The 25,611-nt window shown below is 45.3% G+C and overlaps 1 protein-coding gene across 1 annotated transcript in view; it reads left to right on the forward strand.

Annotated features, from left to right (window-relative positions):
* ank3b (ankyrin 3b) overlaps window positions 1-25,611 on the forward strand; it is an 81,057-nt gene that overhangs the window by 48,970 nt on the left and 6,476 nt on the right. The window contains 18 exon segments of the mRNA XM_047032001.1: window positions 15-110; window positions 331-403; window positions 563-622; window positions 3,708-3,831; window positions 6,720-6,822; window positions 7,698-7,804; window positions 9,159-9,383; window positions 11,019-11,173; window positions 11,335-11,546; window positions 11,763-11,970; window positions 12,162-12,258; window positions 12,454-12,682; window positions 12,909-13,034; window positions 13,410-13,532; window positions 14,631-14,712; window positions 24,264-24,338; window positions 24,728-24,859; window positions 25,059-25,202. Coding sequence (XP_046887957.1) covers window positions 15-110; window positions 331-403; window positions 563-622; window positions 3,708-3,831; window positions 6,720-6,822; window positions 7,698-7,804; window positions 9,159-9,383; window positions 11,019-11,173; window positions 11,335-11,546; window positions 11,763-11,970; window positions 12,162-12,258; window positions 12,454-12,682; window positions 12,909-13,034; window positions 13,410-13,532; window positions 14,631-14,712; window positions 24,264-24,338; window positions 24,728-24,859; window positions 25,059-25,202 — 2,371 coding nt within the window.

The raw sequence follows: 25,611 nt of genomic DNA on the forward strand, positions 1-25,611 counted from the left end.
GTTTTCCTCTCCAGAATGGTAACAGCGCTCTGTCCATCGCCAGCCGGCTGGGCTACATCTCTGTGGTGGACACTCTGAAGGTGGTGACTGAGGAGACTCTGACCACTCTGGTGAGATGACCACACACTGAGCAGTACCAGTGACCCTATGCTACAGGCTATATAATAATATATAAAATAGATGAAAGAAGCAATTAAGTTATCTTTAGTCTTGCCACGCCCTTCTCACAATACGATTTTGCCACAAGGGTTTTTTGAATTAAGGTTAAATAATAAAATGTATATTGTTAATTCCTAAGTTCTTTTGTGTGGCCTGTCTCTGAACTGACAGACAGTGACAGAGAAGCACAAGATGAACGTGCCAGAGACCATGAATGAAGTCCTGGACATGTCCGATGATGAGGGTAAGATTGACCAGCCGTGAATGGTTCCCTTTCTTGTCATTGATTCATTTATTTGAAGTTAATTTGATTAAAACTTTGTGTTACTTTACCATCACCTTAATGTTTTTTCCATTTGCATTTTCATTTTATTTTCTAACACTGTTTATTCAAATCACCCAGTCCGTAGGGCCAATGTACCTGAAATGCTCAGTGAAGACTATATGTCAGATGTTGATGAAGGTATTATTTCTGTTATTTATTTTTTTTCTTCTGTGTTTTAGCCTGTAGCAGGTGTCTATGCTTGCTCCTCTCTCTCTCACGGTCTCTCTCTGTTTGTTCTCTGTCTCTCTTCCCACTCTCCTCTCAGACTAATACAATCTCTTCTTCTACTGTCTCAGTTCTCATGTCTTTGTGCTCATCAATCTGGTGTGTATATTTCACGCCTTGCTATTCGGGGTGGAAAATGCCTTTATTGTAGTTGGCAGGAGAGGGTCTAAGCTTAGAGAGGGCGAGCGTGAAACAGATCTCCTTTCACTCTGGAGAGTAGCCTGCACGCATCTGATCCATTGTCTCGTTTCATAGGGAAGCCTGTCGCTGGGGTTATTGTAATTTCACACACGTAGACATGGTAAACACAGTGTCAGCTGCAGTGGGGCGGGTGGGGCGGGTGGGGCAGGCAGGCGGGGGGGCAGTGAAGCGTCCGCCAGTCTTTCTAAAACACTGGTTGTTGACAAAGGTGTAGATGTCCTTTCATGCGGTCACCAGAGCTCTCCAAAGGCATTCAGTGGAGTTTGACCTAAACCAAACAGTTCGAGAAGGACAGAGAGTAGGTAGGGAGAGAGGGAGGGACTGTGGTGAAAGGGAGTGTGCTTGCAAGAGAAGCAGTTGGAGAGAGGTTCACCCAACCAGTGACATATCATCCTAATGGATTATTTTGGTTCCACTTGTGTGGCTAATGTTTCCTAAATGATCTGTTTGTTGATAGCCCAGCAGACTGACAGCCTGTTCTATTTCCTGGCACACATTATATTGAAACAAATCTCATTATGTCCAAACAGAAATGGAGTTCCCAAATATCCACATCAGCTACTGTAGTAAGTGGGGTTGTTCTTATACATGTTTAACCCCAGTAACCTGTTTGCTGTAATACAGAAAATATCATAACAAACTAAATACTTGGAAACTAAATGGTGTGTATGTATGTGTGTGCGTGCCTGTGCTTCTTGTGTATATGCATATGTACACAAGTATATATGCATATATGTATGTGCATATATACTGCATACTATGTGCGAGTCCTCCCTCACATATCATAGCTCATAGTCTGGAACAGACCTGTCCTATCCTTGGTTCTGTCAGCTTTGAGCTCTGCTCAGCTCTGTTCTAAAAGTGTCTTCTCTGTAACTGTACAGAGCGGTGTCCTGTTGCATTTCACGGTGCTTGGGTGAGGCTAGGAGACTGCTGCTATCTGACCCTGTGGCCCCTGCTTCTCAATCTACCCTGGCGTGGCTGGGATACCAGCGTACTAACAGCACTGATTACAGTACAGTCACACTCTAAACATAGGCTGTGCTGTTAGCTAGCATTGATAGCAAGGGATCTTATATTGCAGTTTGTATCAGCTCACTTCTTCCAGCAGATGGGCAAGAATCAGGTCACCTTTCCATATTAATAGTGACCTTTTCTGTGCTCCAACTTCTAGAATAGAAAGCTTGTAATTGAATTAAAAGGAGGAATATAGAATATTGATGCTCTCTTCTGGGCTGCACCGTTATTGTCACCTCTCTGGGTCAGTATAGCCAAGACCTGCTCCCACAGACAGAAACAGAGCACACCTCAGCACCAGTTCCTTGTGTGGCTAGCTCTCTGTAATAGGTACTGTCACGGTGCGGGCCTGTCCTTGTCCTTGTCCCTGCCTTACTTCCAAACCCCAGCCCAAGCGCCAGCCCACTGCACTTGGGTGAATTAACATGATCAATAATTCTTTGTACCTGTCAATTGGATAACATGACCTAGAAGAGAGGGGATACTGGGCTTGAGGCTATTGTATGTAGCCACAGACATGGCGGTCAAGAGTTTCCCACATTGCTAATATTCCTTTCCTAGAGCTGGACCTCCTGCTCAAGATTGGTGTCCTTCACTCCTGAAATGTGTGTGTGGGTGCATGTGTATGCCTGTGTGTTGGTGTTTGTGTGTGTATCAGGATAATCTTAGAGCAGAGCAGGGCGAGGCGGGAGAAAGCTGATCTGTTTGTGGGAGTTATTCTGCTCTGGGAGAGAGTGTAATGCAAGACTCACACACACACACACAGAGAGAGAAAGACAGAGAGAGAGAGATAGAGAGAGAGAGACAGAAACAGATCGAGAGAGAAGAAAGTATAGATAGCAAAAGAGAAAGAGGTAGAGAGAAAGTAGAGATAGTGAAAGAGAGTGAGGAAGGGATAGGGTTAATTTGTCCCAAAAGTTTAGTAAAGTTCAGAGCAGAGGAGCTGAATGAAGTGTTTTTGAACTGGCGGTTTTGTTACGTAGTAAGTCTTCTTCTTTTCTGGGGAGTGGGGGGTGGGGGTGAGGGGGTGAGAGTCTGAATGGAAATTCTTGGTTTGGAATGTGGCCAGATGAGGTCTGTAAACGTTTTTTTGTGTGTAAGCTGGCAGGCAGGGGTGGGGGGAGGGGTTGCCGTGGCGAGAAGTTACAGGGGGGACGAAGGACCGGGGTGCAGCTGGGGCGAGGGGGGTGGTGCAAGGGGGCACTACAGAGTGGATTTTTGCTGCTGGAATGTTGCTCTCTCTCTCTTTTCTCCTCCCTCGCTTAGCCTGTGTGCACTTGTTCTAATTTTCGCTCGTCTTTTTAACTCCTCCTCTCCCTCCGGTCAGACCTCCAGCCTGGAGCCAAACTGTAGGATCTCCCTCGGAGAACAACATGGACCCTATTTTCTACCATGTCTAGAATAGAACGTGTGTATTTTTCTAACTTTGAACTACTCGCTGCCTTTGCCTTTTAGCCAACACTCTCTGCTTGCTGTGGCTAAAGAAAAACTATCGCTGTGTGTGTGTATATGTGTGTGTGTATATGTGTGTGTGTATATGTGTGTTGCGTCCATCGGATGTGTCAGGTTGAGTATGTGTCAGTGGGTAGTGTGCTGATTAGGAAAATACCTCTGGGGCTGTAGCATTGATCCTGTCTAACAACCCCAGTCTGACACTGGACACACACAACCATTTACCGAGGAACAGGGACAGACAGATGAACGGAAACCCAAGGGAAGACAGAGAAAGGAGGACAGACAGTTAGACAGGCTGGTCACTGACCCTGTGCTGTGATGGCAGGTGAGGATGCGATGACGGGCGAAACGGACAAGTACCTGGGCCCCCAGGACCTGAGGGAGCTGGGGGACGACTCTCTCCCACAGGAGGGCTACATGGGTTTCAGCATTGGAGCGCGCTCACAGAGGTAAGGCCACTCTACACACATCACTAACATGACACAGCAAGCCACCAACACTCACAGTGGGCCATTGTTTTTTTTTTTTAAGAAATATGATTATGCTTTACTGAGGTAAAGTTATGACAATATCCTAGTTTCTTTGTTGTGGGATTAGCTTGAGCCTATAGAGAACCGTTTTAAATACAGTGGTTTTACCTCAGTCTGTAATTTAATGTAATATCATTGATGGCTGGTTACTTTTCAAAATATATCTGTCTCTACTCCCACAGGTTTTTCAGACAGTATGCTATATGATTGAGGCAAAGGAATATTTGCCTTTGTGGGACTTTGTGGGGAAAGAGAATGTATTCTAAAGGACTGAGTTTGACAATAGGGGTCCCCTCATTGTAACTCAGTATGGACAGAGCCACAGCAGCCAGCCTTCCATTAGCCTCTGGTTCAATAGCAGTGAGCTGAAAGGCAAGGTAGCACACTAGCTAATGTTTAACCCTATGAAGGGCAGCCCTGGGGGATTTTCCCCTCAACATAAAGAACCTCCGTACATATCCAATAATATCCAGACGGGGTTATATTGAACATTGACTCATGACCACACATGTACCGGACAAGAGGAAATTAGAAGAGTGTTCAATGATTGTAGTGTCCCCATTGGGTTACTTACTTGTGTGTGCGTGTGTGTGCGTGTGTGCGTGTGTACATTATTGTGTGTGTGTGTGTGTGTGTGTGTGTCACAGCCTTGTTCAGAGGGACAGAATAACGAAACAAAAGATCTGTATACAAAGTCCCCTTCTAACTGTCTGAATAACACCATTCAGTTACACCGTAGGTGAGCTACTTTACAGCCACAGCCAGAGAGTCATTGGTGCTGTAGTGGACAACCAAAAAGGAATGACAAGAGCCTACTGTATGTTCAGCCTGGTTTATTTAAATGACTATATAGTTCTGACTATGTCTCTACTGTATGTCTATTGTTCCTACTCAACCTCCCCAGTCCAGCAGGGAAATGATGATTAAAGAAGCTGACTACTTAAAGTAGACTAGGCTACATCAAGCTGGTCATGTGTGTTGTCTTTCACAGCCAAAGCTGTGTTTACATGGAATACTCTCTGATGAAGGGCTCTGGCGGTTCATGCTACTGTAACTTACTCTCCCTTTTCAACTGATCCAGGATCAGTAGCAGGCTTTAAGACTAGAGTTGTTGTCCTCTGTCTAGGCCAATGGGAACTGACCCAGGATCAAGTGAACTTGGTCATTTGACTGTACCTCAACTGAAATATGATGGGACCATAGCCTGCCCTCTCCTCGTGGGATGTCTCAGAGAGTATCCCAGCCATGTAAAGGCAGAGGCCCTGTTGCAGGATCATGACCCCACTGCATCACTGCTTGGTTCTACTCTTCTCAGATCAGCCGCTTTTCAATACCCTCTCTTCTTGTATCTCTCCCTCACCCCCCCACCCCCCACCCCCCCCACCCCTCTCTCACGTCCGCCTCTTACATAAGCCCTAAAGTCAGGTAAGAGGGCATGACATGCTCCCTGCTGTAGATATCTATTTACCTACAGCACCCCCAACCCCCCTATCCCTGCCCCCCCCCCCCCCCTAAACATTACAACTCCACAGTCATTGTGCTGATGTGACTCATTCATTTTGGTTCATTTCAGCTCAATTTTATTGGATGTATTGAGTCTGGTGTGTGCACCATTTGCAGTTTTTATCGTTTCAACTGTGGGTGTCTTTTTTGCATCTGTATTTAGAGTTAGTAGACATCTGTGTTGTGTGGAGAACGTGGCCTTGCTTGGTTTTTGTGTGAATACTGATACGATGCTTACGTTATGTGTGAAGTGTTAAGCTTCCAGGGATCTCAAGATGAATTGTGTTTTCGACTGGACATACTACAGTACAGAAACGACACGTTTAAAACGCTCAATATGCAATGTGACACTAGAGTGCTTAATGACTTTACTTCAACATCCTTTCAGACCAAAACAGAACAAAATGGGCCTCTGCAAATAGAGATCAAGTTGTGTCAGAAATAAATTCACACTACTTGGGGGGGGGGGGGGGGGGGGGGGGGGGGGTTGGATGGCTGAGCGGTTAGGGAATCGGGCTATTAATCAGAAGGTTGCCGGTTTGATTCCCGTCCATGCTAAATGACGTTGTGTCCTTGGGAAAGGCACTTGCCTCAGGGGGAATGTCCCTGTACTTACTGTAAGTCGCTCTGGATAAGAGCATTTGCTAGGTGACTAAATGTACTAGATTTACACTGAACAGCAACTACTGTAGTCAAATATATTCAGTGTGCTTTAACCTTCTGGATTGTGTCACATAAATATACCATGCATTGCTAGTTCCACTGGGAAAATTACATTAGTCAGGGTGCAACAGTTTTTAAATTGAATACTTAAAGTTGATATTTAGTTAACATGTACAGGCTTGTGAGCAGCTTACTGTTGTGAACTGAAAATACCCTACCCAACATTGTCTTTTTGGCCATTTAAAGAGTAGCTGCAAAAGTAGCTCATGCATCTTTCTGTGATTTAAATGTATTGTTAAGCTTGCTCCATATTTCATTTTGAATGCTGTCATCTTGCTTGTGCACAGAACACCCATATCATGGCCACACCACTATTCGGCTCACTGGCCCTATTAAAGTGAACGATTCTCAGTGCTATAGTCCACTCCTGTCCTGGGTTTAGGCTGGGTTAGTTAGTTTCTGCTCTTGTGCTGATGCCCTAGCTCCCTGGAAGCTGCATGCAGTAATGATGTTTGTTTGTTTGTTTGTGTTTTCTGTTCACACCCCCTCCACCACCGCCACCCCTCCTCCCTCTGTCCTGTCTGCTGCCCCTGTGGTTGTGGTTCTGGTTCTGCTGTGGTCGTGTCATGTTCCAACCCCAGCCTGCGCTCCTTCAGTTCAGATAGGTCCCACACCCTCAACAGGAGTTCTTTCACCAGGGACAGCATGATGATCGAGGAGATCTTGGCGCCCAACAAGGACTCGGTACGGACAACTCTCTCTGTCTTCCTGTCTGTCTGTCTGTCTGTTTGTGTGTTTGTCTCTCTCTCTCTTTCTGTACGTCACCATATGCAAAGCATTCAACAGTTGGCCTGCAAGGCTACACAAATTTTGCAAGGGCCAGAGTCTGTGTTTGCTCAATGTACTGTGTAAGGGAGTTAGCCAATCCAATGCCCTCGTACTCTCCCAAGGGATGAAATTAGCCAAGCTCATTGGCCAGAGTCCCTGACCGGGATCCCCACTGACAGTCCTCTGTTTTCTCCTCCAATGCTTCAGGGTCTCTGTAAAGACATGTCCTTCATTGTTGATCCTCACAACAAGGTAGACCGTATGATAAGATGACCTTTTAATCAACCCTGCATGTGAATTGCAGGCAACCAAGCAGACCTGGGTTAAACCATCTTTGGAACTGTATTTGAAATCTTTTCAAATGGTGTCTAGACCCAGGTCTGAAAGTGGTTGTTCTCTTGCGGCATTAGTTGTTTCAGTTCAGTAGTCCCCCCTCTCCACTCAGCTCTGCCTGAATCCTTGTCATCAGCACAGTCCTTGTCATTTTTTCATTTAATTGAATTAGTTTATATTTTTTGCCAACTGAGCTGCCTTTTATTCCACGTCAAGGTTTTCATATTCTCCAAACCCCCAAGTTCAGCATGTCAGTGTAACAGAGGGTGACTGCTAGTGACAGAATTCGATTGATATCGTTCTTCTTTTTGTTGTCTGTTTTTATGTTGTATTGCCATGCTTCATATCTAGTTGTGATTAGGTACAGAGTAGTTGCACTGCAAATGACTATGTTGGTGTTTAGGGACACACACACACACACATAGCAGTGTTATGCTAACCCTGTGTGTGGCTTACAGAACCTGGCGGTGGCGCGGGACATGGACTCTGACTCTCTGAGACGCTACAGCTGGGCAGCTGACACTCTGGACAACGTCAACCTGGTGTCCTCTCCCGTACACTCTGGGTAAGAACCGGACCCTAGACCACCTAGAAGAGGAGGGACTGACTGACCAACCAAACTGACTTGCTGACTAAACATAAGCAGTGAATACAAAATAATCCCCCCCATAAAAAAAGACGTTCATAAGATGTGTCATTCCTTCAACAATTACCAGTGCTTTTCTTCATTCCCGTCAACCTTATATTCCCCTCTGTCTTATCTTCTGTAAACACTGCACTCTTAGTATACGATTAGTCTCCTAATCCTCCGTCATCTTCCTTGAAATGTCTCCACTATGCAAAATCCTAGTGACCATGATACAGTGGCTGTGATGGGTCATGATGAGTTTGTTGTTTGACATGTTCCTCCTGGGTTGCTCTGCAGCTTTTCCTCTCCACTCCCGCAGTATGACAGCAGGTGATGATTGGTTCCCCTTGTTTCCTGTTTCCTGTCCCCACATTCTCTTCTTCCTGTCTGTGCTTGTGGCTTTTTTTCTGTGTTATTTTACCTCACTGTTGGACTTAACACACCAAAGACCGGTACAGGGAATATACTGACCCTGTTGAATACAAGTTAGGGTTCACTGTCACAAAAAGCCTTCTGTTTGTAATTCAGGTTTGTGCATGCTTTTGTGAGTGAGTCTTATTGACTGCATATTGACCTCAGTGTCTTAAGTCTGAGCTGCCATGTGTACCCAAGGTCAAGCTAGATTCCTATTGATGAATAGCTCTTGTAATGTTGTGTTCAGGTGATTAATTAGGGACGCTTAATCAGTCACCCCTAGATACACACACAGGTTCCCACAGCAAGCACCAAGCATTCCATCTGTTGAAACGTACTCTAAACACACCTCGACATACACATGCATCTACGCTCTACAGTATGTATAAAAACACCAAGCTCAGAAAGTCTCTCTGTGTGTGAGTGTGACCCAGCACGCTACAGTGTGTGTGTAATGAGATTCCCTACTCAGCGAAACCTACATGAATATCATTAACACACAGACTCTTTTAATGGATCTGCTACCTTGGAGGGGTCTATGTTGGTAGTTGTCCTGTCTGTAGTAGAATGGACTCAAAATGTATTCTAATTTGTTTCGTTTTGATGATCGGTGATTTAAAGAACGTACAAGATGTACCTTACTCATGTTTCCAACTTGTCATCTTAGAGAATGGACAAATAACCAGCATAGATAACTCCAAACGACATATTCTTTCTCACATTCTCTCCCTCACCCTTTCCTGTGCATTGGTGAGTGTGAGTGTGTTCTGGTCACAGCATGGGAAGTGTTCTCACCTCCATTCTCTGAGGCGTGGCCTCTCTCCAAGCCCTTGCTAACTGGCCTGTGTCACCCCTCACCTCCCTCTACCTCCTCCAGCTTCCTGGTCAGCTTCATGGTGGACGCCAGGGGCGGGTCCATGAGAGGAAGTCGTCACAATGGGATGCGCATTATTATCCCCCCCAGAAAGTGCACTGCGCCAACACGAATCACCTGTCGATTGGTCAAGAGGCACAAATTGGCAACTCCACCCCCAATGGTGGAGGGGGAGGGGCTTGCCAGCCGATTGGTGGAGGTGGGACCGGCTGGAGCGCAGTTCTTGGGGTAAGTTTGGGATTTGACTTTTGACCTGTTGCCGGGTGACTGACGTGCCCCTGCTTCTCTCCTCATCTCCATGAAAACCATCTATTTGTAGCGTGTGTTGGTTGAGGTGTGTGGTAGTTAGTATTATGTGTCTGGTGTATGATCGTACCCATGAAATGATATCTGACAGAAGCTTGTTGCTTACTACTCAATACCCCAACCACACACTTTCAGAATTTGCTGCTGTAGCCTTGCTTGAGATGTGTAAATATATGTGCTTTAGCCATGTATAATGAGCTGGCATTTGTTAGTCAGGTATATTGTTCTCATGCTAGGTTGCAGTACAATAGTCATTCACTGAGAACTCTATTTAAAAGAAAACTGAGCTAGCTAGAGACAACTGAACCAGACTTAAAGTCTGCTGTGTCTATCCTCTCCTCTGTCTTCTATGGCTGCGTGGACCTTACTCCACCCTAGTAAACTCCACCTGCCCAAACGCCTCCCTTCTCTTAGCGAGAGTGAGAGCATGGTGAGCCGCGTGCTGCAGCTCGGCCCCAAAGGAACAAAATTTGCTGGGTAGGAGCGTCCTTCTAGAGGGGACACGAGGCTGTCTGTCCGCCACGCTAGAAACAGTTATACTATCATTATAACTGCCACCTCCATTTGTTGTGATTTGATTCCAATTTCTGGACATGTTCATTTAAGACTTTCTGTATTATTTCGACCCTGCAGCTTTCCGTTGATTTGGTTGGTCACTGAAAGGTGCCGATCATGTTGGCTGCTGTAACTGGACTGCGCTTTTGGAGGCATGAGTCCCTGGTCCTTAAGCATCCCGCTCTCATGACTGTTATACTTTGACTCATCTTTAGATATAATGGATCGCATCAGCAAAATGATAGGTTTTGGTCCCAAGTCTGGAGAAGGTATCTGCTGTTCATTCTGCCTCGTCAGAGGAAGAGTAGCATAAAGAAAGTCTCACTGTCAGACTAACATTTGGACATTTGTTTGGAAATGCCAAAGGAATATACACCATTTGCTTTACATGTTCTCATAATTAAAAACAATTTGAGATGAAAAGCAACATCTTCAAGAGTCTGTTTCTGTAGATCAGTGAATCTGGATCCTCGGCTACCTTCTCTGTCAGTAGATCTTACAGTGAGTTAAGGATATCAAAGCTCCCCTTCATGAAAGGACCATTTTTATTCCTGTCCTCTCTCCTGCTTCTCTCTGGACCTGCTGCTCTCTCCATGCATTTTGTATGTCAGATCACAATAAGCATTGGGAGAACTGTCTCCTTCGAATAGCACAACACACATCCTGACATGGGACTTGCAGTCCATTTGGTTTGGTTATAGACTACTGTGCGCCACTTACTGACTACAAAATGCCATATTACGGATGGGTTCACGTCATCATTTGATCATCATAAACTGAATGAGATACTTGAAATCATATATAATAAAATTCCCTGAATTAAAGCAGAACTGACCCCAACCTTGTTCCATACAATTATTTAACAGTATAATGTTGTCATAGTCACTCAGCATCCGCTAACACCATTTCCATGTCAGCTGCCTTGCAGTCAGCCATTTTAGATCTTTCTTCATCTTCTTGTGAATTCCTCTGAAAAGGCCCCTATGTACTGTCTCCCTCCAGGCCAGTCATTGTGGAGATCCCCCATTTTGGCTCGTTGCGGGGCCAGGAGCGCGAGTTGATCATGCTGAGAAGTGAGAATGGAGAGACATGGAAGGAACACCAGTATGATTATAAGACTGAAGACCTCAACCAGCTCCTGAATGGCATGGATGAAGGTAGGCTGGGAATGATCAAGATTGAAGTTTGCAGATGCAATAAAACCATCAGAAATGCATGCATTAGCCATAGATACCAAAAAACGTTCATTAGAACTATTTGATGTATTTATTGTGACTCTCTGATTAAAATAAATGTCTGGAACTTGAATCCCCTGTAGAGCTTGACAGTTCAGCTGAGCTGGAGAAGAAGAGGATCTGCCGCATCATCACTAAGGATTTTCCACAGTACTTTGCCGTAGTGTCTAGGATAAAGCAGGAATCCAATCAGATGGGTCCAGAGGGAGGGACTCTGACCAGCAAGACCGTGTCATTGGTGCAGGCATCCTTCCCAGAGGGGGCGCTTACCAAGAAAATACGCGTCGGACTGCAGGTGTGTGTGTCCAGCATTATGACATATTTTTCTCCATTTCAGTGTCGACATCTCTCTCTCTCTCTCTCTCTCTCTCTCTCTCTCTCTCTCTCTCTCTCTCTCTCTCTCTCTCTCTCTCTCTCTCTCTCTCTCTCTGCCTCCCTTCTGTCAGCCCTGGAATCCTCTACCTCACCTTCATCATTCTGCACTAATATCCTCCTTCTCCTCTTTCTCCAGGCCCAGCCGATTCCTGAATATACAGTGAAAACTATCCTGGGGAACCGGGCCACCTTCAGCCCCATCGTCACTGTGGAACCACGCAGGAGGAAGTTCCACAAGCCCATCACCATGACAATCCCCGTCCCGCCACTCTCAGGGGAAGGTGTGAGCAATGGATACAAGGGTGACTCCACCCCCTGCCTCCGCCTTCTCTGCAGCATCACAGGTACACCATTTGCTGGTCCAGTCCAGCCAACCAAGCCTATCCTCAATGATCTGAGTGTGAATTTTGTTCACATCATCTTTTGACATTATAGGTATTTTGGTATAGCCATAAGACCCATTCCAAATCTATACAATACATTTGAATACTTCCTTTATGGTCCTAATCTGCAAAATGGTGTCTTCCCCAAACAGGAGGAACCTCTCCAGCCCAGTGGGAAGACATCACAGGCACTACCCCTCTTACTTTCGTCAATGACTGTGTGTCATTCACCACCAATGTGTCAGCCAGGTAAAATACAATCTAACCTCAAAAACTACACACTGTGTCATTTTATACAACAAATGCTTAATGGGATGCTCTCTTTTTTTAAATGCAAAACGGTCAAATATATTGTTTCCCAATGTGTGTGTTTATGTTCCCTCCCAGCCTGGCTGTGTGTTTACACAATGACTTTACCATTGCTGTGTGCTTTTACCTCATCAGGTTCTGGTTGGCAGACTGCCACCAGATTCCAGAGACGGTGGGTTTGGCCACCCAGCTGTACCGGGACCTGATCTGTGTTCCCTACATGGCCAAGTTTGTGGTGTTTGCCAAAATGAATGACCCTGTTGAATCCCGGCTGCGCTGCTTCTGCATGACGGATGACAAGGTGGACAAGACTTTAGAGCAGCAGGAGAACTTTGAGGAGGTGGCCCGGAGCAAGGATATTGAGGTAAGGCTCAACCTTCACAAAACCTATATGCTGCTTTTGTTAAGCTTACTCTCTGCGCATGCTCCCATTATTGCAATCCATGATAAGGAAAAATAAGGGGGAACCTTTCCATGCAAACAAAAATGTTTATTTTTTAGGCATTGGTGTAGTTGTATCACACAAGATATTTGAGCTATAGAGGTAGGGTTTTGTGCCAGCTTGGTTCTGAATGTTGTGTGTTTGTCAGGTTCTGGAAGGCAGACCCATCTATGTGGATTGCTATGGTAACTTGGCCCCTCTGACCAAAGCTGGACAGCAGCTCATCCTGAACTTCTACGCATTCAAAGAGAACAGACTTCCCATCTGTGTCAAGGTAATACAATAATTACATATTCTTAATTGTTAGATGGCTGAGCGGTGAGGGAGTCGGGCTAGTAATCTGAAGGTTGCGTGATCGATACTCCACCGTGCCACATGACGTTGTGTCCTTGGGCAAGGCACTTCACCCTACTTGCCTCAGGGGGAATGTCCCTGTACTTACTATAAGTCGCTCTGGATAAGAGCGTCTGCTAAATGACTACATGTTAATTGTGTGTGCTTCCGAACAATTTGATGGGTGTTTTCTATGGCTTTGATCATCCGAATAATTATTTGATGTGCCGAATTTCCTGGTTATTGCACCATATCAAAAGCCCCAACAGGATGCAGTTGTGTTATGAACATGAACAGTTGCATTGTCTATCAATAGGTCAGAGACAATAGTCAGGAGCCATGTGGACGTCTCAGTTTCCTGAAAGAGTGCAAGACTCCAAAGGGCTTCCCTCAAACAGCTGTGTGCAACCTCAACATCACTCTGCCAGCACTGAAGAAGGTAAGACGTTGCCTCCACCTCCATCCCTGTGTCATCACCACGCCATACTCATGGTCAGGGGAAGTGTAGGGCAGTACTGTAAGATCTAAGGGGCTCAACTTGGCAGAGACTACTGCCAGAGTGTCTTTTATCTGTTTCAAAGCTTCCCTCTAGGTGTTGTTGTGGGCAGTTCTATCATCAAATCTGTCTTGATTTTGACCTGTTCATGCTTTGGCTGTAGGCTTTGCTGCACAAAGGGCCATGTGCTTTTTTTCCTCCAAATTGGCTTACTTGTGGTTTGCGTTTTCTTTCTGTGTTACTATTGCGGTACATGTTGGCTGTTGTGTATGTGTGTTTCTGTGTGCTTTGGTTTTCTTTTTGCTGGCTGCTTTGTGGTGACTTCTCAGTCCTTGCTCTCAATCGCTTTTTTCACATCCTGATGTTTCTTTTCCCCGCTGTCCATTATGTTATTCCCCCGTTTCTGCAATGCATCTTGGGAACCAGGAAATGGAATCAGACCCAGAGGAAGAGGTAATTTGCCCCACCCATCACGGCTATGTGCTGCTGTAATGATCTGCTAGATGCTAGGCACGGGTACCGGGGGCCGCCCCTTCATACTCCACTGCTGCTGTAGGGTCAAACTAGCTTTGCCTGTTCTTCTCTTGCGCTGCTCCCTTTGAAACATTGAATGTACAGATATGATTATACATTCAGTTGTTTTTAAGATCTAACTCTTCTTTAGAGTCCAATGTAATGTGAATATTGATTGCTTGTTTTGTTAAGGATATTTTTTATTCAAAGATGAATGGATCTGTTAAGTGTTTTTTTTATTCTGATTTAACTAGTAACTTAAAGGAGTATTGTCCATTGGTACTTAAGGTATAGTATTACTTTTAATGGAAGAAAGTATGAAAGATAAACTGTGTTAAACTGGGCCCCAAGTATAAACACAATTAAAGTTGACATAATAAAAATACAATTTACCATACCCCTGGAACACTGCTGGCAGCAGCAAATCATTACTTAATATCATATTGATTGGGTTTAATGACATGGAAGGTCAATTCAGCCCCAGTTTCTGTTAGGGAATCATAGATTGTGTTGTTGTTATTGTTGCAGACTGAAAAACCCGAGCGACGTCACACCTTTGCATCTCTAGCCTTGCGTAAGCGCTACAGCTATCTGGCCGAGCCTGCGATGAGTGAGTGGGAATTTTCACTAACAAAATGATGACAATAATAAAATGCTTCTTTGAGGTGACTTTGAATTCTCGTGTAAAAAATCTGAGTGAACGATGTAGGAATAATAGAAAGTACATATTTATGTGTGAAATATACATATTCTCACCCTACATAACCTGCACTTGTAAGTCTACATGCTTGTTCTTGACATGGTCCTATTTTGCATGGAATTGTTTTGGCATTTTATTGAGTCTTTTTAAGTTGCTGTGCTGTGCCTGCCCACATATTTTGTGCACTGTATGGTTTCTCAAAACTTTATTTTGGTTCCTCCACTAAATAGGATAGAATTTGCAACCTCCCAATTTTTCATTGACTGACTAATCTAATGGTCACATGCATTTGCACATGTAGTCAAGGTGAAACTGTTACTAATTTGATTTGCACTCTTTTTGGCTTTATGATCATGCAGCATTTATTTTTGAACTAAATGCATGCCAAGTCACTATGTGACTTTGAGGTTCTGGATTTCACAATGGTACACTTTAGCTACTTGTCACAAGGGTACCCAATCTTGCATGACATGCATATTATGGACCTAAAACCCTAGTCCTGAACCTGTGTTTTGCCACAATAGAAATTGCAGTAAAAGAAAACCGATGCTTCTGTATAGTCTACAGTTCTGTTATACCAGAAGACCAAATCTTTGGGGAAGAATCGTTCATATATTTAAGTGGAATTTCAGACCAAACAGATAAAAGGCACTTGATCAGACTGAGACAGCCAGAGGCAGATAAATTGTAGCTCATCTGAAGTCAAAAGAGAGATTTTGTTATTCTGGGTTCGTGCATTTGTCTTGCCATTTTTTCTGTTTTGTCTGTCCTGTCTTTGTGTCTAGGTCACTGTGTTGTGTGAATGTGCTTCTTTGGGCATTTTTCTGTTATGTTTCTTATCATATATGGACCCTGGTTCACAATATACCACATCAATAGTTTTGGCTCCATTTTCACCCTCATATCCCATTTCAACACCTCATCAAGGTACTGTTCTTCTTCCTCACTTGATAACAGAAGGCGTCACTGACCAATTCTTTTCCTCTGGTCTCTCTTGTTATGTTTTTTCTTCTCCAACCATTTTCTGTTGCATTTTCCGTTTGATTTTCATTTTGCTTATGTTCTGAAGAAGCAGTTGAGCGAAGCGCAACAAGAACACTGCCTGCTGGTTACCCTCACAAACCTGTCTTTTCAACAAGATCTTACCAGGCATGGTCGTCTGCTCCTGCTTCCGTCCCTGGCCAAGCAAGGTCCGGAATGGGGTCTCTCTCCACTTCACCGTCCCACCCGTCACCTGCTTCGCAACTGACGGCCATCTGGTCCCTCCCCACTTCCTCTCCCATCAAGTCCACCCTTGGAGTCTTGGCAACACCCCCAGTCCAATCAATTAGCGAAGTAGCTTCTCCTATTCGATCCTACAGAACAATGGCCTCCCCCATTAAGACTGTAGTTCAGCAGGCCCAGTACCCCATCCAAGTGTCGGCCAGCCTGATGTCTTCTGCTAGTCGAACAGGGACAGATCCTGTGTCTATTAAGGGACTTGCATCATCATTTACGACAAGGACTCCCTGCATTCCAGGAACAGGATCTGTGCCTGATAGATCAGCTATGACAATGACCACCCCCACATCCCCCAAATCAACAGTGAACATGTATAACTCTAGCTTACCTTTCAAAACAGTCCTGGGCTCCACAGGGGCTTCATCCCTCTCATCTGTAAAAAGCATCTCTGGTCTGTCAGGAATTCGGACTTCCACAGATCCAATGATGACGTCCAAAGGAAAGCCAATCCAATCACTGTCCTCGCACTCCCAGCCCTCCGAGGTGCCAGCAATGAATGGATCGGTTTCCCCGATCAAATATTCCTCCTCCTCCTCTACTCCCACCTCCCCATCATCCCGTCTCCTATCTGAGCGGAGCAACAGTCTCCAGGAGAGGATCCAGGCAACCACACAGGCTGCCACCTGCAGTGTCAGTGCTGCCATAGACGAAGCGGAGAAGACCTTCACCTCCTGCTCAGGCTACGGCACGCTCAAATCCCTGTCATCTTCTCGTAGAACCAACACTGCTAATGGGTCTCTTAGAACCACCCCTCCCTCCCCTGTCCCGGTGTCCTCCAACACAATGACAGTGCCAGTTTACTCCCTACTTAATATCTCACCTGAGCCCCAGGTAAAAGAGCTTCCCAAAGTTGGACCGGGGTCACTTAAAATGGCCACAGCAGAATCTAGGAGCTCTACACAGTCTTCCACGTTAACCAGACCAAAAACACAGTTGAAGTCCCCTCCTTTTATCACTCCTCCAATAATCCACACAGCACCTACGTCCAACCACGAAATTCTAAAAGATGTGGCAGAAATGAAGGAGGATCTGATAAGAATGACTGCCATCCTCCAGACTGATACCAGGATGGCAGCTAAAACCGTCCAGACCTCTCAGTCTCCTAAACAGACTAAGCTAGAGGATGTTGAGCCATTTAGTCTTGTTGAGAAAGTTAAAGAGGACTTAGTTAAAGTTAGTGAGATTTTACAGAAGGATGCCCAGACTGAGAGTAAGGTTTCTGTTAACGAGAGGCCCTCAGAGGATGAATGGGTGGAGTTTTCGAAAGATGAACTAGAAGAGGCACTGAAAACCGCAGCAGAATATAACTCGTCTCTTGACACAAATGCCCTCCCATCTAGGCCCCAGTCCATGCCCAATAAAGATTTTGATTTAGCCAAAGTAGTCGACTATTTAGCAAATGACATTGGTGCTAGTTCTCTTTCTAAAATAGCCGAAATGAAGTCCAAATACGAGGAGGCTAGAATAGAAGGGGAGGAAAAACAGAAACGTGCCCTCAAACCTGAGCACAAGCTCAAAATGCCGCCCACAGGAATGCGCACTTCTCCCTCTGAGAAGGACTTATGCAAACTGGCAGAGGGTTATCATGGCACAGATGCAATCTTAGAATCGCCTGAGGACTTTTCTCATGAACAGGACAAGAGCCCTCTCTCTGACAGTGGCTTTGAGACCAGGAGTGAGAAGACCCCATCGGCCCCTCAAAGTGCTGAGAGCACCGGGCCTAAACCCCTCTTTACCGAGTCCCCCATCCCTCCCTGTATCACTGAGACTAGGACAGAGGTAGTCCACATCAGGAGCTACGAGCACCCAGATGAGGTCTGTGAACCCATCATGGAGGACGCTGCAGCAGCCACAAGCCTGGAACCAGAGGTAGCCTCTGGAGCCAGCTCCAAATCCTTCCAGATGAAACTGTCTGAGGAGGATGCTGTTGTGAGCAAAAGTATGCGTTTGAAAGAGGAGACGCACATTACCACCACAACCAGGATGGTCTATCATAAACCTCAGCTGACTGAGGGAGGTGCTGAGAGGATAGAGGAGACAATGTCTGTAAGGGACATTATGAAAGCCTTCCAGTCAGGTAGAGACCCCTCCAAGGAGCTAGCAGGCCTGTTTGAACACAAAGCTGGCCAAGACTCCATCAAAGGAGATGAGCTCACACCTAGGTTCTTTGACAAAGATACTAAACAAAAGCCCAAAGTGGAGAGAATTATAGAGGTTCACATTGAAAAAGGCAACACCAAAGAACCGACTGAGGTCATCATTAGGGAAACCAAGAAACATCCAGATCTATTCATCTACAAGGGAGACCGGGGTATCAGAGAACTGCCAAATTACGATGAGGCACAACAGGAAGAGGAGGAGCTTACTGCCGAGGAAACCCTGCCCTCCTTCCTGGAATCGTCTAGAGTAAATACCCCGGTCTCACAGGAAGAGGAGAGCCGTCCAAGCTCCGCCCAGCTTATGGCGGATGACTCCTACAAAGCATTAAAACTACTGAGTCAACATTCCATAGAATACTGTGACGATGAGCTGTCAGAGCTAAGAGGAGAATCGTACAGGTTTGCTGAGAAAATGCTCCTGTCTGAGAAACTGGACGTGTCGCACTCTGATGCTGAGGATTCTGCGGCTGGTGACCATGCAACGTTAGAGGAGACGCAAGGGGTGGAGAGTGGACATAGACCTCAGAAAGAATTTGTTGTGAAGTCAACTTCCAAAGATTCAGCATCAAAGTCTGGTAAATTCTCCCACAGGGATGACGAGTCACAGTTTGACAAAGTGACCGTGTTGCATTACTCCACAGAGCCTGGTAGCCCTAAACATGCAGTGTGGATGCGCTTCACAGAGGATAAACAGGACAGGAGCAGAGAGAAACTCCTCTATGAGGACCGTGTGGACCAAACAGTCAAGGAAGCGGAAGAAAAGCTGAGTGAGGTCTCGCAATTTTTCCGTGACAAAACAGAGAAACTCAATGACGAGCTGCAGTCACCAGAGAAAAAGCCAGGGAAGAGGGACCCTCCCAGAGAAACACGCTCTGGACCCAGCTCCACATGCAGCAGCCCGGAGAGATCCCAGCAGAAAGCTAAGACTGGGGCTGGTGACTGGGGGACAAGCAAGCTCAGGGAGCCCTCTACGGGCAAACTGTTCGGGAGCGCCGAAGCTGAGAGGAAAAGCTCTAGTCTGCCCAATAGTCCTGAAAGAAGTGTGCTCTCTGGCCATAGTGAGGAGAAAGTCCATCAGCAGACCAAGGCAAGACAATCAGAACCACCTCCACCTGTAGCTGAGAAGAACAACAACAAAGTGAGCTCTGTCAGGATGAAATTTGAATCTGGGGTCCATAACCAAAAAAGCCCTCCGCCGGTACAGCCAAAGCCCTCTGTCAGAAAACTTCAAGAGAGCAAACTGCCAGTGTATCAGCTGTTCACTGGAGAAAAGAATGCCAAAGGGTCAGAGGGAAAGGATGAAGGAAGTCCTAAAAAAGTCCCAGAGAAAGGGCCTGCTATGGATATCATTGAATCGATACCATGTGCCCCGAAATTGGCTGGAGACAAACAGTCAAACAAAAACATTCCAGGCTCTACACATCAGAAACCCCTCCATGCTGAAACACTTCAAAAAACAGAAATGGATCAAGAGAAAGTAGCTTCTGTTCTTAAGGATGGAAATGGAAGTGCTAAAAGTCAAAAAATCCTAACATCTCCCAAACTTTTTGCCAAAAAGGAAAATGGCAGTGACGCTGATAGAACGCCAGTCATAAAAAGCGTGCCCCCCTCCAAGGAAGTGATATCAAGTCCCTCAACAAAAACTGAGATAATTTCCAAAGAGAGCGATGAAACACTAAACAAAAACCTAAGGAAAAAAACTGAATCTCAAATCCCTGTTAGGGCCATGTCCAGTCCCTTAGAAAATGAGAATATAAAGGCCCAACTGGAACCAGCCACCAAGCCGTCCCAGATACCCACTCTAAGTAAGAACAGAATACATATCACCCCAGAGACTAGCCCTACTAAAACAGAAGAGCTAACAAACAAAACTCTTGAAGTTTTAGATAACGCATTGAAAGACTCTAACTCAAATACTATGCTAGAGAAACTAACATCCCCAGTCCCCAATACAACCAGGGAGAACTTCAAGGGCATTAAAACATTGCCTGTCTATGTGAGTGTTCAGGTAGGCAGGCAAGGTGAAAGGGAAGCTAAGGGAGCCTTGTACTCAGTCAAACAGAAGTCCTCGTCAGCCTTGAGTCCCATCAGTCCAGATGACGACACGTTAGAACAGGTGTCCTTCATAGACAGCTCAGGTAAAAGCCCCATCACCCCCGAAACCCCCAGCTCAGAGGAAGTCAGCTATGACCTGACTTCCAGGACTCCGGACTCCTTCATGGCCTTCATCCCAGGGAACCCCAGTCCCATACCTGAGGGGTCCGAGGAGTCTGAGGACTCAGACCAAGGTAAGGCTTTCTCCTTCAAAGAAGCCCCTCCTGAAAGACTCAAGGTCAAGAGGTCAGCTGACCTCTCCAATGGTAACCATGAGGCTGTGCAGACGCCCAAAGATAAAGGTGTTGCGTATATAGAGTTCCCCCCTCCTCCCCCGTTAGACTCAGAGCAGTCGGACCCAGAGAGGAAAGGTTCCTGTGCTTCGTCAGAGGCAGAGACAGAGATGATGGAGGTCAACCTACAGGAAGAGCGTGAGAAGCGCTTCCTGACAGAGCCGATCATCATGGTCCAGCCCCCATCCCCTGTCCCCCCAGGAGCAGACAACAGTGAATCTAGTGAGGAAGAGTCTGTCTTCCAGCCAATTGCCTTTAAGAAATACACTTTTAAAGTCCCAGAGGAGCAGGAGCAACAGGAACAGAAAGGTTCCAAGCCTAAAAAACACGACAAGAACGGGAACCAAAAAGAGCCGGAAACAAACGGAAGTTCCAATGGATCAAATGGTTCCAACGGCAAAGCAGAGGATAACGAATATGAACAGAATGGAAATGACCAATCGTTAACGGACTGTTCCATCGCCACCACCGCGGAGTTCTCTCATGACACAGACGCAACAGAGATCGATTCCCTGGATGGTTACGACCTCCAAGACGAGGACGACGGCCTGTGCGAGCAGCAGGACAGTAAGACCTTTGGTCTGCCTGAGAGCAGGAGAGACGTGTGGGCTTCAGAGAGCCTCATGAGGTCTTGTGATCGCTCCTTTACCCAGACCAAACTGGAGGTCATAGAGGAAGAGAACATGCCAGTTGAGGAATGCAAAAAGGCCATGTCAAAAATTGACCCATCTGATAGTGGACAAAATGGGGAACAAAAGCCCTCAGATCAAGATGGGTTCAATGATACCTACTTCAGTTACAAACTAGAAGAGGAGTTTAACTCCCCTTTTAAAACTGTGGCCACTAAAGGCCTGGACTTTGATCCGTGGCCCAGCAAAGGAGAGGAGAACGAAGATGTTATTGATGCCGGAATGAGAGACGATGAGCCAAAGCCTTTTGGTCTGGCAGTAGATGACAGGTCGCCAGCCACAACCCCCGACACAACCCCAGCCAGAACCCCGACAGATGATAGCACGCCGACTAGTGAACCTAACCCTTTCCCCTTCCATGAAGGGAAGATGTTTGAGATGACTCGCAGTGGTGCAATTGACATGAGCAAGAGGGATATGGTTGAAGAGAGGCTGCAATTTTTTCAGATTGGTGAGCATAACCAACCAGAGGGGAGGTCAGGGGTTAAAGCACCGTGTGTAGTCACAACACCAACACTGAGGTCTCAGGTTAACCCAGAGACCCTAGTAGACACCAGAACTGCCCACCATGTTCCCATTCAGACGACCACTGTCTGCTTGGACAGGTCAAATGGTGTCAATAAGGACACATCCACTTTTCAAGTCTCAAATGCTGACTCTAAATTTTCCACTTTCAAAATTTGCTTCAAGTCACCCTCTGATAACTCTAATAACACTAGAAAGGACTCCAATGATTCTGATTCCAATAGAATGGTAGTCACTGTAGATAATTATAATACCATAACAACAGCCACCTCAGATTATACAAATTCTAGAACATGTTTTGCTTCATATGATTATTATTCTAGAGCCCCAGTAATACCAGACAAGAGAGAGCTAGATTGGAGTGAGGAAAGGCAGACTTACCAAAGCAGACAGTTTGCAGAAACACAACCGAATAGATATCCCCATAGTGGGAGCAGCAATAACAATGGTAACTTTGAATCCCCTGAACATGCTAACTTCATGCAGACAGGCAGCATAGTGTTCGACTTATTATCATTGTCTGAACCCACTCTTCAGCAGGTCAGCAGAGTTGAAGCTGCCTTTAGCAGGTTAGAGGAGAACCTCAAAGAAAGCAACGCCCACATCACAGCAATAAAAAATACTGAATCCAAGGAGGTGAAGGTCAAAATATGCAAGTCCAGGTTACCAGTTAAAGCACTTAATACCAAGCTATGCAGAGAAACACACGTGAGAAAGCAGATGCCAACACCGACAGTTCATAAAAATGTAATTATGAAACGTTTTGATCCTTTTGAAGAAATAAAACCTAAATCTAGAATCCCGATGATGAAGGTAAAAAAATGTCAGATGGAGACTTTTATCAGATCTCCCCCTAAAGTTAACAAGAGAACTAAACCACCCCCGGTACCTGCTAGATTACCTCAAACCAGGTCCAGTTTATGGTCCAGCACTGCTTCAATTATCAACAATGCCAAACAGATTACCACTCAGGTTAGAGGCCAACCCTCCAATAAAACAAAACGTAGTAGCCAATCAGGAAAACCCCTGGACCCCGTTACCAAGGAAGACCCACATACACAGGCCAAATTGACCCATGGAGATGAAGACAGCAGCAGCACATCCAGGAACACATCGTTGTCAGATGCCTCACAGTCCTCCTATACTGCTTCCACCACTACCACCACCACCAGCACCACCACCACACCCAGGTCTGCTAGAGACGTGAGAGCTCAGGTTGAGCAGTCCGACAGAGAGTGGAGGATGAGGAGAAGGAGGAAGAGTAGGCGGACTGGAGGGAAGGAGAAGGAGGAAGGCAGTCAGGTTGCTGGGCCAGTCATGGCTCTCGTCACGGAGATCAAGCCTAGTTTGTAAAACTTTACCACTTGTTGATGGCTTATTCTGATAAGAATGCATGTAGCCGTTGTGATTGGATGCCTGTGGCGTGACTCTACTGTAGCTTGTCCACTTCCTGTCATTCTTGTCATTTCTGTCCTGTGATGTCTGGTCAGACCTATAGACCTACAGTACTAGTAAGATATCATCTGTGCTGTAGTTGGGTTGTGAAGCATGCTAGAGTGGGGGAAAGGCTGTCTTGTGTCAGTGTTCTAATTTTAAGTTTAGTGTCTTGGTAGGTTGAAGGGTCTGTTAAAACTGTGTGCAAGTGAAAACCAAGTGCAAGGGAGAAAAAAGACAGAACAATCAGATGAGCACTGCTAAGGATAGGCGACTTCAGTTTTTTTTTTACTTTACTTACATTATGTTATTGTGATGTTATTATAGAATGAATCAAAATCCCTAGGTAAAGTTAAAAGGGTCTGTATTACGTAACAGGTTGTGTATTGCCCCTAGCCCTCAAGGTAGACCTAGGCCCACAGGTTTCACACGCATGAAAAATGGCCTTGAACACAACACCTCATACAGTAGTTTTAGAACAACATGTGAAATGTGAACATCTCTTTCTGTTTTCCTGTGTTTGTTTTGTATCTGGTGGATCTTTTCTTGTGAGAGTAAAGGCTTGCTTGCCTGGTAGATTATTAGTGGGTGACCTATATATTTAAAACTCGCCGACTCTAACTTTCACTACTACTACTACTACTACTCAACAACAACATACTAGTCTGTGTTTTCAGTACATTTTCTGGACATTATATTCCCAAGATTCCATGTTCTATCGTCAATATTCTATAATATTCTATCTGTGATTTTATCAGGCATAAATTGTACAACAGCCATCCAAATCCTAGAGTTTCAAAATTTATTCCAAAATGCTTTAATCAATAGCCTTTTCAATTATATCCCTTCCTATGGATTGGATTGCCTCAGTCTGAATCAGTGGGGATACGTTGGCCAGAAGAGTTGTTTATTAAGTCTCTTGTCATCTTGAATACACTGGCAGTGGTTTTGAGATGCTAATCTTCTGAACCCCTACCCCACCCCAGGCCCCCAGAGTCCCTGTGAAAGAACAGACCTGCGCATGGCCATAGTGGCAGATCACCTGGGTCTGAGCTGGACTGGTGAGTAACCACTGAGACATCGTCATCTAGTGTATGTTAGTGGAATAACTGTTTGCGTAAGGAAAGACGCAGTGTCATCAGATTTTACATTAAACTGTGAAACAAATATCACACTCAAACACCTTGAATATCGGAGGTGTATATTATTCATTGACATAGGGTTAGAAATGAGTCATTGTGTGTCTAGTGTCTGAGTGTCTGGTGTGTTGTGGTGTTGGTGAGGTTATTCTGTGATGGAAGGGAGTGCCATCTGCAGTGTGCACCGCCCTCTGTGCCTGCACTGCAGTACCGCTTGCCTGCCTGTGTGTGTGTGTGTGTGTGTGTGTGTGTAAGGACTGAGAGGAGAAGGAGGGAGAAGCGACTAATCCATATTTAATTTGTTGTTGCAGAGCTGGCCAGGGAAATGGATTTCTCTGTGGATGAGATCAATCACATTCGGGTGGAAAATCCCAACTCTCTGACAGCTCAGAGCTTCATGCTTTTAAAGAAATGGGTTAGCCGAGACGGTAAAAATGCCACAAGTAGGTATCCTCTAACCCTCCCATTAGACATAATCATACAGCCTTCAGTATTGTCCCTTAATGAAAATAGAGAACAAAACTACACAATTGTAATTAATCCATTTGTTCACAGCAGCATTCCATACAGACAAAACATTTAGAGTATTGCGTGATAATGTTTGTGTTCACAGTTTTCCTCTCCCTTTCTTCTTCTTCGTAGCGGATGCCTTAACCGCAGTGCTGACAAAGATCAATCGTCTGGATATTGTGACATTGCTGGAAGGGCCAATATTTGACTATGGTAACATTTCAGGCACACGGTGTTTTGCAGATGATAACGCAGTATTCCTGGATCAGTCTGATGGTAAAGTGTAGCCCCATATAGCTGACCTCTGTCTATCTCTTTACTTCTCTTTCTCATTTAAACATACTACTGTTTACAAATACAGAACCTACTCAACGAATTGTTCAGTAGCACCTGTTAGTCAATCTGGAAATATGATTCAATTGGTGATGGTAACACAGCCCCTGGAACTTCTAGGCTTAATCAAAGTCACCATGTGATTGGCCAGGGGCGTTTATTTGAGTATAACTGCAGTTTTTGTGACTGTATTCATGTGTAGAGTATACAAGGCATGGTGCTTCAGCAATGCTAATCTTGCTTGAATCAAAACTCTAGCCCATCTGAAACAATTACATTATTTTGATTCAAATACAAACATCTTTCTTATTTCAGATGGGTTAAAGATGTGGTTTCTGATTTGGTTCCATAA

This window comes from Hypomesus transpacificus, chromosome 13, assembly GCF_021917145.1.
Source record: "Hypomesus transpacificus isolate Combined female chromosome 13, fHypTra1, whole genome shotgun sequence".
NCBI lineage: Eukaryota > Metazoa > Chordata > Actinopteri > Osmeriformes > Osmeridae > Hypomesus > Hypomesus transpacificus.